The following is a 16,392-nucleotide window of genomic DNA, read 5'->3' on the forward strand; positions in this document are numbered from 1 at the left end:
ACCAGCACAACACACACTAACACACCACCATGTCAGTGTTACTGCAGTGCTGAGAATGATCCACCACCCAAATAGTACCTGCTCTGTGAGGGTCCATGGGGGTCCTGACCACTGAAGAACAGGGTAAAAGGGGGCTAACAAAGTATGCAGAGAAACAGATGGACTACAGTCTGTAACTGTAGAACTACAAAGTGCACCTATATAGTAAGTGGAGCTGATAAAATGAGCGTAGAAACAAGGAGGTGGTCATAATGTTATGCCTGATCAGTGTAAGTAAACGTGTTAGTTCTCGTGATGTCACAAAGACAGTGAAATCCATCAGGAGATCGCGAGTTTAATCTCTGTTGAAGCTACAACCATCCACAGGCGTCTGTTGGCTGACATAACAGAACTGGTGGTTAGTGTTCTCCAAGCACGTTCGGCTGTCCAGTCACAATGCGTGAGCGGCAGTTTGAAAAGATGCGGTGGCACTTCACAGGTCTCGGAGGAAGCCTGTACTAGCTTTGGCCCACTTAGCTCTGGTGGTACCATGTGATTGGGGGAGTCCTAACAAGTGGGTGGAATTGAATATGTCTGAAAAAAATTGGGAAATAATTGGGAAAAAAAACAAAAACAAACAAAAAAAAACCATTCAGAACAGGATGTTTTTGCAGTTTACTTTCCATGTATGGACTGCATGGACTGAGGAGTGAACTTTGGAACTTTGGAACTTTATCCGTGTTTACATACTACATCAAACTCTTCTAATTAGAAAAAAGTGAGGGAAATTTGACTTTCCACAATATGGGCCCTTTAAGGGTTAAACAACTAGGACCACTGTACATTTTCCATTTGCCACCTGTGTTAAGACCACTAGAAAAGCAGACATATCTTATGTAGCAGCGAAGAGTCAATAACCTATGATTAAACCCCCAGAGCTTCATTTGCAAAGGTGTTTCCTTTAATCTGTGTAAAGCACCCCATTCCCTAAATTGATTTTTCTAAGCAAGCATTTCTGGCCACTTTAAATCATTTACAGAGGTCCATTAGGGGCTGATTTTAATCCATGATTTTAATCCATTAAATTTTTGTCCTTCAATCGTCTCCTTTCTCATCAGAAAGCATGTTCGTACGTACTGAGAATGACCCTGTAGTTAATCTAATTAGATTTGATGTAATAGAAATGAAACTGAAGTAGTGAGTGGTATGTAAGGCCTGGACGTTACTGTACACGAGTGTTCCAGTTTTTTACACACTGGACCAAAATAGTAGTCCAGTATAATGTGTTTATTCCAGTTTAAGCATATTTTCTGTATATGCTCTGTGGGTAGTCTTAAGCAAAATGCCACATTGGTTTATCATAATCCTCTGGAAAGCATTAAGCAACATGCATTGTTAAACCCTTTTTCAGGAGATAGCCTTGAGCTACACTAAGCTAAATGCTGCTTTGCTTTCTCATCCCCCTCTATTGAATTTAGCATTCAGCCAGCAGCCACTGTGTCCTTATCTTTTGAGAGCCTCAGGCTAAATATTGCATTGTAAAGGTTTTTTTATAGCAGACTAGCCTTAAGCTAACAGCTCCATCCTCATTTCCTTATCAGCTGGATGGCCTTAGGCTAAATATTGTGCTGCTATGTCATTTTCATTGAATAGCATGAGCTAATGGCCACACGGTGTATGCCTTATCTCACTAACTGTAAGCTAACACTGCCCCACCACTGTTTTTAGTGAGCAGCTCACCTCTGGAGAAATGGGAGGACCTGAGCCTCCATCCAGATCGTGCCTTTAATGGAGGGAGGACATGGAGATATGAAAAGAAGAAGTGCACCTCACATCACTCTTCCAGTGAGCTGCTCTGGTACGACTATTTTGAACCTTTTTCTTGAAAGATGCTCCTAATATACACAGAGTTGCCAGTTTATTAGGTACATCTACCCTAGGGTAGACTGCCAGAAGTCCAGTTTTGAGCTCCATTGTCTAGTTCAGTCATGACAAACTGCGGAACCTTCCAGAGGGGTTGGGATATCAGTGTTTACCTTCATCTATTGGCCTGAATTCAGTTCATGAAGACCTTACTAATTAGCTGATTAGCTGAATCAGGTGTGTTTGAATGAGGCAGTGTGTTGAAGTCTGCAGTGTTTTGGCCTGTGAGGACTGGAGCCTGATACATGTGGTTTGTTTGGGGCTCTTGACCACACATTAAAGGACCATTCCACCAATCTTTCAAAATTTGAATCAAACATTAATGGCTAACATGTGACCAAAGTCACTCAGAGTGGTTTGATGTGAAATGGTTCATTGTAGAGATTCAGATTTCTTCACAGTGGTGGTAGGAACCAGGGGTCGCCGTGTCTACAACACAAATATAGCTGTTTTACTTACTATCCAAAACCACCAGTGAACCTACACGTGTATTTTAAGTTTGTTTAGTTTATATATGATTGGATTTTAAGAAAAGGTTTTAGGCAAAAATGTTCTGAAACTCTTGTAAAACAATGTCTTAATTTCTTTATTTATTTATAAAGTGCTTTTCATACCGTGGCAGCTCAAAGTGCTGTATAGGCAGGATATAAGGTGACAGGTGATGATGTCTCAGGCATCAGCGTATTCATAACCATTTCATGTAGTAACTTCCTGTAAGGGGAACTTTTAGAGGCATTAAACTCCTCAGACGTCTGGTTCCTATCACCACCACTGTGAACAATTCTGACTCTGTCTGAAGTTTCTCTAGAATGGAGTATTTGCACTCCGAAACCATTGTGAGTGACTTTGTTTATATCTTAGTGGTTGTTAAGCAGAAGGTTTGAAAAATTGGTGGAATTACCGTTTAAGATGTACAACCGAGTCTCACTCTAAATGCATTCCATTTGTTGAAGGAGACAAAGTGCTGTTCTAGTCTTGTCACTGCACACATCTCTCTCTCTCTCTCTCTCACGCTCTCTCTCTGGCTACCGTATTAAATAGCACATTAAATTAGCACACCTTCAATGGTGCCATTACTGTTCTGAACATAGTTTGTTAGTATGTGGTTTGAGACGCAGCCTGTGTGTAGGCACACAGGCAAGAATAGACTGTGTTGGAATAAAAAGGAAAGCAAACCTGTTATTTCTCAATTACGGCTACTTTCAAAAAGCAGTGAAATATGCCTCTTCATCTTTTTATACATCAGTTGGCCTAAAGAAGACACAGTGAATAAACAATGGGGTGTTTTCTGATGATTTTAGTAACAGAGTTTAACATATAATGTTCTTAATAAAACAGATAGTTCTGGTCCTAAAATCTAAATGGCGCTGGAGTCACATTCGAAGCTGTTGTAAAACCCATGATATATGCACACCTATGACCACCTCACAACAACTGAACTCTGTATCACTGCACCACAGCACAAAAAAAACCCTTGTGCTGTTAATGCAATAATCTTTGACTCTCATGCTGCTCGCGTGGACCACCAAGGATATTGATGAAGTAAGAACCCGTTTTTTGTTTAAACTGAGGGGCAACTTATCTTCTTAAACAGAACTAGACTGGTCAGCTAGCTAACGGGCTAAAAGATAGCAAACAGCCTAAACAACCACCATCATTAATATCACAGGCTTGAATTAAAGTACTTACGGTATGATTAACTGTGAAATGGCGGTATAAAAGTCTAAAAATGTCACTTGAATGTTTTACACACTTCAAATGTTTGTGTTTCAGTCAGAAGTCGCGTCAAACCCAGGCTGAATCCCAAACGGCTTCGTACTCCCTACATAGTGTTCTAGCTATGAAAGTTTAGAAATTCTACCCTCTACAGCCAAACGGTGCATCATTTATTGAGGGTGGATGTGTCTGAGTCCCAAATGACTATTTTTTAGCTGTATTTTGCACTGTTGGGCTGCAGGATCCAGTATTTAAATCCCAGTATTTAAATGTAGGGAGCAGGGAGACGTTTGAAATTCAGCCCCAGCCCAAAAAGTGGGGCGCTGCAGGATTGGGGCTAAACAAGACTCGTGATGGAAATTTGGTGACCAAAAAGTACTTATAAAGCAAAAGTTTTTTGCATTAAACAGTGCTGTGTTATCATTATGTTCATTGTTATATGACAAAAAGTTAAAAAGTTCATGAAATGACTGCAACATACAGCGATGGGCAACCGAACATTCTTCTCCTCTTTCAGTAGTCCATGGTTGCTTGGCAACGATACTGTACTCTAAAGGAACTATTTCGCTTCGCATTGTGCCTAATAAAACCCTTCCCCGTGATACAATTCCAGTAATGCATGGCTTTTCATGCTTTATTGCTTTAATGTAGAAAATATGAAGAAAAATCTGAAATAAAATGAAAAATGAAACAAAAGAGAATTATTAAATTCTAAACACAAACAAACAAACAAACAAAAAAAAACATGGAGGATGTGATAAAGAATCATTGGTGGACACCCCCCCCCCACCTCCAAATGCCACGCCATCAAAAAAAACCTGTATCTGGCCTGTCCTGTTTGGCCAAGGCCGGCTATCTGGCAATCCAAACCATAGGAGCACGGCATAGGAGTACAGACTGTAGCCCATCTGTTGTTGCACGGTTTATTGGGCCCCCTCTACCCCATCCATCATTAGAAAGTGACCACCATCTGACCACGGCTGACCATCTTGGAGCTCCATCTTGCTGGTGTACAGTTAGAGACTGTTGCCCATCTGTTGATCCACAGTTTGTGTTAGCCAGTTTCTGACCACAGAGATGTTCTTGTCTGGATATTTTTAGGTGGTGACCACTCACAACCCAGCAGTGACACTGACATGTGTAAAAGCCTGGGCAACACAGCAGGGGACGTGCATAATGTATGGCCATCCTTCTGGTCACCCCAGTGAGAAAGTCAGCCATCATCAGTGAAGCCTTCACTAGAGAAAATTCTCCTATCCTGTGTGAACCGTTACACTTTATGGTCAAAATCTGCTATCAAGACAGGTTATCTCACCAAGATAGGCTACATTGCTGAGCAAACAGTCAGTGGACACTGGTCAAAGCTTTAGTGTTAGTGTAAGTTTAATAAGGTAGGTTAGTCTGTCACCTAAAGATTATTGTCTCAATATTACATAAGCTTACATAAAGCCTAGATTGGTAACTTCTAAATGTTTTGCTTAAACACTGTGCACTAAAAAAGTGATGCGCTGAATTTACTTGATTTAATTGTACATTATTTCCACATAAATCAAATATCAGCTTTTCACTGAAGGACAGAGTTGAGGGGGGTAGTACATTGTGCAGCAGCAGATGGGCTACAACTGTGGACCTACAAAATGCAGCCATATGATAGGTGTTTCTGATAAACTGGCCAGCAGGTGTAGGTAATAAACAATGACGGTTCAGCAGCAGTGCACTCCTTCTTTGAAGTGTCTTGCACAAGGTCACGCCAGAGTCATTAATATTATGCTGTACTTACCCTCAGGCTAAAGCTACTGTTAGTCCACTTTAAGTATAAGTCTGAAAGACAGATCTGAACAGAATGAACAATTTCACTGGCAGTAGTCGGAACAAGTGCAGATGCTGGAGCCCATATATTCCAGCAGTTTAATGCAAATAAATGTTTGTTACTGAACATTTGTCCCAACATCTCTTTTTTTTCCTCTTTCCAGGTCGGCAGACTTTAAAAGCAGCCTCTCTAACAAACACGCCCTGGAGCTGAGCATCAGCACAGAGTCTGACCCCGGGCCCACATCTCAGGTTTCAGCAATTAATCTTTTAGTGCTTTCAGTGAAGACAATACTCCAAAATAAACCAACAGTTAGTTCTAAATAGGTGAAAACTACTACTAGTGTTGCTATAGAACAGCTTTTTTCACCATGTATCGTTCTACGTAACAATGTAGGTGGGTAGTGTTGTAGTCAAGATCGAGACAACCTAATTCTAACCCTCACCCTGGCCCTAATCCTAACCCTAACCTCCTTAACCTCAACCCAAAACCTAATCCTAACCCTCACCCTGGCCCTAATCCTAACCCTAACCTTAACCTCAACCCAAAACCTAATCCTAACCCTCACCCTGGCCCTAATCCTAACCCTAACCTCCTTAACCTCAACCCAAAACCTAATCCTAACCCTCTTATGTTTTTGACATGTTACTTAGAGTCTGTTGAGTTTTTGTTTCTAAAAGGACCACTCAAAATAAAATGTCACTACATATTAATTTACAGCCTAAAAATGTTAGTTTATTTATACACTGTAAAAAAATGGCTTGTCAGATCAAAAAATCATATCATGTGGTAACAAGTAAGTTAACTAGTTTTATTCAACCTAAATAAATACTTTGTAATTTTTGGAGTTATAAAACTAGTTCAATTGCTTGTTGTTAGGTTGATCTGACGAACTATTTTTTACAGTGTATATTGATCTCTTCTGTCCCTTCTTTTCCAAAACGTATTCAGAATTTTACAATAAGTAAAATTAAGAAGAAAAAGAAGAAGATTCTGCACTGTTTCTTAGTCCCTGCTCAAATTTTAGCAAATTTGTGGCCATGTTTAGGCCTTTGTAGAAAAATGTATTATTCCTTCTTTTCACATGACTGGTGGTTGGAGGTGATATGAGGGGCCGTATTACAGAAACTTCCTATCTTTTTGTCTTAACTTAAGATTAGATTTTTACAAATTCGTATTACAGAAGCAAATCTTATCTTAATTTAAGAATCTTATTTTATCTTACAGTATCTTTTCTTATCTCAAGTTAGTAAATCTTAACTTTCTTGATTGTAGTTGACCAACTGTCGTGTCTGTTACCTAGTAACTGACCACCCGCACGCAGCTGAAACGTAAACGCATAATCATGCTAGTTAGCCAGACAGCTACATTAGCTACCGTTACTGATGTAAAAAAGGTAAAAAAAACTAAAGTGCAATAAACTGAGAGTTAAGAATATTGTGGCGGAGCTTTGAGCTGTTTTATCCACAGCGTCGCTCTCCAGTTTCAGTCTCCATTTCCCAAACGCTTTAGCCGAATGCGCTAACGTTATTCCTCCTAATAAACAGACACACGTTCAGCTCTGTCTCCTCATTATTCACCACCATCACTGTAATATTTTATCTGACGAGTTTTAATCAAACATTAACACCCGAAAGTAATAAGAGGGGACGGTGGAGATCGAGTCTGCAGCGACTGAGTTCTTAAAACCACCGTGTTCAGTGTAGATAAATGTAGCGTCATTATGCTGGTTATAGTGAATTGTGCTGCCCATCACTGCATAAAACAATAGAAACAGACGATTAAAACAGAAGTTAGGACGCTCTGGGGTTTATCTTAAAGTTATGAAAATATTTAGGATATTTTGGCAACTTAGGATGTTTCTGTAAAACCGTTTTCTTATCTGGAAATAAGATTATAGACTTAAGAACTGTTGTTCTGTAATGGCTTCTGTCCTAACTTCAGTCTTAACTGAAGTTACTATGGCAACAAAGCAGATAAGATATGATCTCAGACTTAAGAATTTTCTGTAATACGGCCCCAGCTCATCATATGCTGTCATGAGTTGTCATGAGGATATTGTACAGTAAGATAATGTTACCACTACCATTTGTTTACTGTATTGACAGACATTGTTATGTTTGATGGCAAACAGTGTACAAAAAACTGTCATAACACCAGAAACATCTTTTCTTAATTAAAAAGCTGAAGTCTTCACCTGCAGCAGTTTCCTTTAAGAAAGCTCAGTGCCAGAAACTCCTCAGCTGCCCTCAAACTTTTATACTGCCCACTCAGCAAAAGTGACCTGAGGACAAAGATAGTGTTACAGGTCGAGACTGCTGACTGACCTTCTGTGTGTGTGTCTGACCATCTGTGTGCGCAGCAGCCAAGGCTGAGACTGGGCAGCTCTCTGTTAGGCAGACAGCACTCTCTGGAGGAGGAGTTTGTGAGAGCCAAGGCCGCTGTGGAGGTGAGAGCCACGCACTCACACGTTCATATGCTCGTATACGTCACACACACGTTCCACAGTGCTGTGCAAAAGTCATTATCAGTCAGTTTATTTAAATTCCAGTCAAAACAGCCACTAAGTACTTTATTAATTAATTCAATTAATTAATTCTGATTAGATATAAGATGATCCACTTACATAAGGAGAAAGTAAAAAAAACATTTAAAAATGATTGATAGTTACAGAGAAAATGGGACTCCCCAGCGCTATGGGTCTGAAAGGATGTGTAGCTATCAAGAAGCCCTTACTAGGAAAAGGAGGTAGAAAAAGAAGAAAAAGGAGCACTTGAACACCAAAACTGGACACCTGAGATGTGGAGTAAGTTTTTAAGGACTTATGAGCCTAAATTTGTAATTGGGAGAAGCAGACAATGCAACCAACTTCTAAAACTGAACTTTGGAGGAGTTCTTCAGTGGTCAGGACCCCCATGGACCCTCACAGAGCAGGTACTATTTGGGTGGTGGATCATTCTCAGCACTGCAGTAGCACTGACGTGGTGGTGGTGTGTTAGTGTGTGTTGTGCTGGTCTGAGTGGATCAGACACAGCGGTGCTGCTGGAGTTTTTAAACACCTCAGTGTCACTGAGAATAGTCCACCAACCAAAAATATCCAGCCAACAGCGTCCTGTGGACAGCGTCCTGTGACCACTGATGAAGGACTAGAGGATGACCAACACAACCTGTGCAGCAGCAGATAAGCTATCGTCTCTGACTTTACATCTACAAGGTGGACTGACAAGGTAGGAGTGTCTAATAGAGTGGACAGTGAGTGGACACAGTGTTTAAAAACTCCAGCAGCACTGCTGTGTCTGATCCACTCATACCAGCACAACACACACTAACATACCACCACCACATCAGTGTTACTGCAGTGCTGAGAATGATCCACCACCCAAATAGTACCTGCTCTGTGAGGGTCCATGGGGGTCCTGACCACTGGAGAACTACATAATATATAATAATATGTCCCATATGTATTATATATGTAATTACCTATATGTAATTAGAATTTTCTAAGGCTAACCTTAGCATTTAGAAAGGGTCTGCTGTATTTTCTTATTATTATAATGAGATGATTGGTGAAACTCTTAATTTATTACTTTTCATTTGCCTTTTAAATTGACCCATGTGTTAGTCTCTCTTAAGGTCAGCCACATCCAATAAGTGAGGGCTGCATAATTACTATATTTTTAGCTGCAGGGTGCTGCATCAACAAAAACAGTGGGTACCTGAAAGATGCTGCTTTGTGATGATGTCAGCTCCTCTCCACTCCACTTACAAGCAAAAGCAGACTTTTGTTTTCCGTCTGCATTGAAGAGATCCTCCCTGTAAGGAGGAGGTATATGTAGCAGAGCGAGCCGTTAGACTTGACTTATAGAGAAGCTATATTTATAACAAGGATGCTGAGATATGGTCGATATCCTGAGCACACATTTTCTCTGATTTAGTTTTCTCACCCTGAAGCTATTTCTTGCAAACTGAATCATTCAGACAGCTCCAACTTTCTACTTCACTTTAGATTTAATAGAACAATATGCTGAAGGTGCGATATGTAGCAGTGCAGAGTGACTTCCTACAGTTTCAGGTTTAAGTTCCAGCCGTGACACACAACACCCTGTAAACGCTTGTATCCGCTTACATTCCCGCATACATCGGAAAGTTTAAGTCCGTTCTGATCATGTGCGTCGTGTCATAGTGAAAGTTTATAACGTTCAGCATGGCGGAGCAGAAACTGGTCTGCAGAGGAGACGAAGTTTATGCTCTGATCTTTAAAAGACGGCGGTGGGACGGACGTCCAGCTTATGTGTCTCAGAACACGACGTCTTCCTCTCGGCCTTCTTTAATAAGGACGTGTGAAGGACGTTTTCCTGAGTCTGACATTATTTTAAAGTCATTAAAAACACAAGCGCTGCTCACTGCTGCTCATCTCACTCTGACTGGACTCGTGATGCTTGTTGTCATGGTAACATCTACACTAAGTGGTTCTGTACACATTTGCATAATTTTGCATCTGATTACCTGTAGTGAGCATGTAAATGGAGATTTTCATCAGATTGTTGAGTAGAGTGAGATATAAACACCTCAGTATTCAATCGGATTGGAGAAAATCTTTGCATGTAAACACAGCCAGTGTGTTTATGCCCACCAATTACTCTGTTTTTGCTTAGACAGTGTGATGATGACAGTGAAGAATGAAGCAGGAGATGCTGCAAAGAACCCAAACAGAGCTCTTAATTTTGAAAAATAGGTGGCGCGCAGGCTTTACTGACCTTGACCTCACAGATCGGCTAAACTGAGTGCTGTGGTGGGACCCCCAATGATGGCTTTATGTATTTGCGTATTTGCACACTGGCTTTTATAGTGAGTGAACATTGATGGATGAGAGTGCAAAAAAGGATAAAAATCATGAATTTTGTCAAACCGATGGAGCTGGTGGATTCAATGCTGTGCTACAAGTTATTACATAACACAACAAATAATGTATGAAATGCTAATTTGAGGTTGGAATGCCTCCTTAAATGTTTTATAATTTTTCAAATTCAAATCTTTGCACTCATTTCAAAGCCTTTTTTAATTTCTAATGTATTTCTGCTGTTTTGCTACTGAATTTTCTCTGTTCCAGCTTGTTTACAAACCTCCCAAAAGAGTGTATCGTGAAAATGTCTTCAAGTATTGTGATGCTGTATTTTTGCCTTATCGCTCAGCCCTTGTTTAGAGTGTAGGTGAATGACTCTGAGGAAGTCCTGGTGCTTTTGGCTCTGCAGGAGAGCTCTTAGTTAAAGAGAAGGAAAATCTCACAAAAACAAGGGTGATCATCCATATTCTATTGAGTGGATAACGGAGCCATTTATTTAGATTTGATTCATTCCAGCACATTACTTATTCTAAATGCAAATGTGGGGAGAGGAATAGAGTGTCGGTGGGGTGGGGGGTGGGTAGAGAGAGAGGAAAGGGGGAGAAAGAGAGAAATAAAGAGAGAAGGGGAAAGAGGGCGAGAGAGAAAAAGAGAGGGGAGAGAGAGAGATGGACAGAGAGAGAGAGAGGTAAAGAGAAAAGGGGGGAGAGAGAGATGGACAGAGAAAGAGAGGTAGAAAGAGAGGGAGAGAGAAAAGGGAGAGAAAGAGAAATAAAGAGAGGGGGACAAGAAAGCAAGAGAGAAAAAGAGCGGGGATAGACAGATGAACAAAGAGAGAGAAGGGGAAAGAGAGAGAGGGAGAGAGAATAAGGGGGAGAAGAGAGAAATTAAGAGAGGGGGCAAGAGATCGAGAGAGAAAGAGAGGGGAGAGAGAGATGGACAGAGTGAAAGAGGTGCAGAGAGAGGGAGAGAAAAAGGGGAGAAAGAGAAATAAAGAGAGAAGGGGAAAGAGAGTGAGAGAGAAAAAGAGGGGAGAGACAGAGGTGGACAGAGTGAGACAGAGAAAGAGGTGGAGAGAGAGGGAGAGAGAGAAAAAGGGGGAGAAAGAGAAATAAAGAGAGGGGAAAGAGCGAGAGAAAAAGGGGGAGAGATACAGAGTCGGACAGAGAGAGAGAGAGAAAGAGGAGGAGAAAGAAAGAAAGAGATAAAGGAACCTGTACACACACACTTATATAAATATATATATATATGAGAGAGAGTGAGAAGGAGAAAAAGAAAGAGCGAGAAAAAAGAGGGGTGGAAAAAGAGGTAGACAGAGAAGGAAAAAGTGAGAAATAAAGAGAAAAAGAGAGACAGAGAGCGAGAGGGGGAGAGAAGGAGAGACAGAAAAGAGAGAGAGCTTCATTCTACCTTAATGTGACTCTGACACAGAGCAGCGCTGATAAATCTGAAACCAGTGCATTTGTGTGATTTAAGAGCAATTTGAGCTCCAGAAATACCCAGAATACAGTTCAGCCTTCTGAGGGGAATTTAAAGAGCTCCGTTAACGCTCTGCTCAGAGTAGTCGGCCTGTTCTGAGAGCAGACGAAGAGTAATGATGAATAACTGTAAGGTTTGTGTGAGTTTATGCAGAAGAGGCACACACACACAAACACACACACACACTGCGTGCTGAATGAAGGCTCTCATTACGCGGGGTGTGTGAGGGAATGGGTGTCGCAGGGTTAGCTGCTGCGCTAGTCTGATAGTGTCAGGAGCAGGTGACAGATTAGCAGATCTGAGAGAGGAGAGAAGATTACGCTCAACTTCTGGAGGAAATGCTGATTTCTGCATTTGTTTAGAAAGAGAGGATTAAAAAAAGTATGTGGACGCCCATCCTATGTAGCCATGCACTCTCCATAGACCAGTGGTCGGCAACCCAAACGTTAGGAAGAGCCCTTGTCCTTTCTATAAAATTCAGACCACCTTAGGAGCCACAACATTTTATGTCCATTTTACCATCTTGGCTGGTAATATGTTTCAGTATGTGCTGATGTACTAGTATAGGCTAAAAAATATAATATAAACAAAAATGCAGACTTACTTTGCTCTGCTTTAAGCTTTAGCTCAGCTATTGCTGCATTTCTCGCATCTCAGGCAGGAAAAGTGGAATAATTTCTTGTAAAATTACTCTCAATGTTCAACTTTTTTCGAGGCTGAAATCACGAGCTTCTCATTCGCCAGCTTCTTGTTTGAATTTTCTCATTCCACCTTAAATGGTGCCTGAGGTGGCAGAATGTAACTGTTGCACCATTTAAGGTGGAACGGGAAAATTCGAATGAGAAGCTGGTGAATGAGAAGCTTCAGCTTCGCGACTTTTTAGTGTTTGACAGTTTCTCATTGCAGATTAAATGTATCAGGAAACCAGCTGGAGTGATTATAAATGCAGATGAGTCCATTTGTCTCTAAATTATCGATGTTCTTCTTAAATTTCTCTTGTAACAAGCACCCCGGGTTATTACCTCTTTTAATAAATGGAACCGTGATACAGTTAGCTTACCTTATAGGGGTTCCACTGAGAATGCTTTTACGAACATCTTTTAAGGTTGGGGCGGTGTGATATATCACTCTCTATTAAGCTCACCATGCATACGACCCTTTACCACGGCAACTGCAGCATTTATTGTTCTATATACAGGTGCGTTTCCTCCCCCAAACACCCAAAAAGTCTGTGCAAAGCTAGTACGGTATATACACACATATAAACACATAGAATATATACAGTTCGCTCGTTGGCAACAACGTCGATATTGGGATTCAGCAATCCCGTATTTTAGTGTATACAGTTCCCCAAGCACAAAAGTATGTAAGGGAGAGAGTATGGCAAGCAATAAGCGCCATGGAGGTCTCAAGTTCCAAGCCAGGTTGCTCACCACCTCGTCGGCTTTAATAGCGGTGCGAGTCCGTGGTTTCTCCTTGGTCCAACTCTTTTTAGTGTCCGTTTCATGAAAAAAGTCACCAAGTTTTTGTCTCTGTCCTCTGATTGGCCGATTGTCCCATGACGTAGTGAATGTAACGGGATACTTAAAGTTCATAGAAAAAAGCTCAGAATTGCCCTCTTTTCCACAGGCAATTCATTATTAACGCTCTTATCCTTATAACATATAAAAAAAACAATTTTAAATGTGCTCTTGTCACTCTCTCTTTGTCGTTTCATTAGCTACTAGCTAGGCAAGATTGTTGTCTGTGTTGCTATGGTGACCAGCAGTCTAAGCGCCAACAGGGTTAAAGGGTGAATTAGCAGTTCTACATTAACTCCAGTGTTTTAGACCATTTAGTGTTAAACTGTGTTGAATGATCAGCAGAGCTTTATTTTACTGCAAAGGAGGATTATTTTATTTTTACCTAAATATCTAATTCTGATGTTTAGCCACAACGGGGCAGTAAAGAGCCGCAAATGGTTCTGGAGCCGCATGTCTGCTGTAGACAAACACTGGCAGTAGAATGGCTCGTAATAATGAGCTCAGTGATTTTAAACAGCACTGTCATAGGATGCCACCTTCACCACAAGACAGCTCATGAAATTTCTGCCCTGCTAGATCTGCCCTGGTCCACTGTAAGTGCCATTATTGTGAAATAGAAGCACCTAGGAACAACAACCGCTCAGCAACGAAGCAGTAGACCATGCAAGCTCACTGAGCGGGGCTGCTAAGTGCAGAAGCATGTAGGATGTAAAAGCTCCTATCCTCTGTTGCATCTCTCACTACAAAGTTTCAAACTGCCTCTGGAAGCAACATCAGCACAAGAACTGTGCATCGGGACCTTTATGCAATGAGTTTCCATGGCAGAGCAGCTGCACACAAGCCTGTCACTATGTGCAAAGCCAAGTGTTAGCTGGAGTGGTGTAAAGCCACTGGACTCTGAAGCAGTGGAAACGTATTCTCTGGAGTGATGAATCACACTTCATAACCTGGCAGGCTGATGGATGAATCTGGCTTTGGCAGAATGCTTAACGTCAACAGTAAAGTTTGGTGGAGGGGGGATAATGGACTGGGGCTGTTTTTTCAGGGTTTGAGCCCCTTTTGTTCCAGTGAAGGGTGATAATAATGCTACAGCACACAAAGACATTTTAGACAATTATTTGCTTTCAACTTTGTAGCAGCAGTTTGGGGAAGACCCTTTCCTGCTCCAGCATGACTGAGTCCCTGTGCACAAAGCAAGCTTCATAAAGACATGGCTTGACAAGTTTGGTGTGGAGGAACTCCATTGGCCTGCACAGAACCCTGACCTCAACCCCACTGGGGATGAGCTGGAACAGTGATTGCAAGCCAGACCTTCTCATCCAACATCAGTGTCTGACCTCACAAATGCTCTTTTGACTGAATGGGCACAAATTCCCACAGACACACTAGAAAATCTTGTGAAAAGCTTCCCAGAAGTGTAGGGGCTGTTATATCTGCAAAGGGGGTCGCTTCCGTATTAATGCTCATGGTTTTGGAATGTTGATCAAGCTCATATAGGTGTGATAATCAGGTGTCCAAATACTTTTGGCCATATATTTTATAGTCACTTTCATCACAAAACCTTTGTTCACTGAAAAACACCTTTATTGAAGAGGAAAAAAGAGCTTTATTTTTTATCTATGTACCACTGGAAGCTGAAAAAATATATTTTTATTATTTAATTAGGCAAATCCATTTTGTTGTTTCTCTTGTAGGCACCAGACACAGCTACATACATACAGGCAGTGACGTGTACAGTCCAGCAGGGTCAACTGTAATGATAATACCCCTTTCTCTGAGCCAGAGTGCTATCTATAGCCCCTGAATGACTGTAAGTGGAATCAGCTGAGACTGAGAGTAGAATGATATATCAGCACTGTCTGAAAAAAACACACACATCCCTGTTTTTTCTGTATCATTGAAAATGTCATGATAAATGGACTGATAGAAGGGATTACTTGGAATACAATCTCTGTACATTAACTTACCTTGAAAGTTAAAGACCGTTTTTGCCTTCCCCTGTATATTTTACTATATTTGGAGATACATGTTTTTGTTTGGACAGTGTTATATATGTACCTGTATGCACCTATCAATAATCATTCCATAATTGTTGGTTGTTGTTTTTTATTTTTATTTTTTAACTGGAAAGTGCTAGCGGCATTTGTGTTACCATTTCATGATACATATATATATATGTATATGTGTGTGTGTGTGTGTGTATGTATATATATATATATATATATATATATATATATATGTACATATATATATATATATATATATATATATATATATAATGTGGCGAGTGGTGTACTTGGCAGTCTGATGGACGAGTCTGGGTTTGGTGAGGCCAGGAGAACGTTACCTGCCTGACTGCATTGTGCCAACTGTAAAGTTTGGTGAAGGAGGGATGATGATATGGGGTTGTTTTTCAGGAGTTGGCTTAGGCCTCTTAGTTCCAGTGAAGGGAAATCTTAATGCTTCAGCACCAAGACATTTTGGACACTTGCATGCTTCCAACTTTGTGGGAACAGTTTGGGGAAGAACCTTTTCTGTTTCAGCATGACTGAACCCCAGTGCACAAAGCAAGGTCCATAAAGGCCTGGCTGGGTGAGTTTGGTGTGGAAGAACTTGACTGGCCCTCACAGAGCCCTGACCTCAACCCCATCCAACACCTTTAGGAGTAACAAAAATGGAGATTGAGAACCAGACCCTCTCGTCCAACATCAGTGTCTGACCTGAATGGGCAAACACTACCACAGACACACTTCCAAAGCTTGTAGAAAGCTTCCCAGAAAAGTGGAAGCTGTTATAGCTGCAAAGGGCGGGCCAACTCCATTTTAATGCCTATGGATTTAGAATGGGATGTCATAAAAGCTCCTGGGGGTGTAATGTGTAGGTGTCCCAATACTTTGTCCATATAGTGTGTGTGTGTTTGTGTGTGTGTGTGTGTGTGTGTGTATATATATATACACACACACACACACAAAACGTCAGGACACTTTTGTCCTCTTCGCTCTGATGTACAGCAGCCGGAGTATGAAATCTGAGAGTATTAGTTCTGCTGTCCAATCATAAATGTGGTTTTTGCAGATGATATTCTATCCGTTCCGCTGGATCACAATACCGTCTCTGTG

The 16,392-nt window shown here is 41.1% G+C and overlaps 1 protein-coding gene across 1 annotated transcript in view; it reads left to right on the top strand.

The window, feature by feature from the left end:
* Positions 1-16,392, top strand: part of pex5lb (peroxisomal biogenesis factor 5-like b) — a 45,556-nt gene that overhangs the window by 10,622 nt on the left and 18,542 nt on the right. Inside the window, exons 4-6 of the mRNA XM_036556198.1 lie at positions 1,708-1,837; positions 5,592-5,679; positions 7,791-7,877. Of these exons, the coding sequence (XP_036412091.1) occupies positions 1,708-1,837; positions 5,592-5,679; positions 7,791-7,877 (305 nt within the window). The remainder of the gene's footprint in view (positions 1-1,707; positions 1,838-5,591; positions 5,680-7,790; positions 7,878-16,392) is intronic.

This window comes from Colossoma macropomum, unplaced genomic scaffold, assembly GCF_904425465.1.
Source record: "Colossoma macropomum unplaced genomic scaffold, Colossoma_macropomum, whole genome shotgun sequence".
Taxonomy (NCBI): Eukaryota; Metazoa; Chordata; class Actinopteri; order Characiformes; family Serrasalmidae; genus Colossoma; species Colossoma macropomum.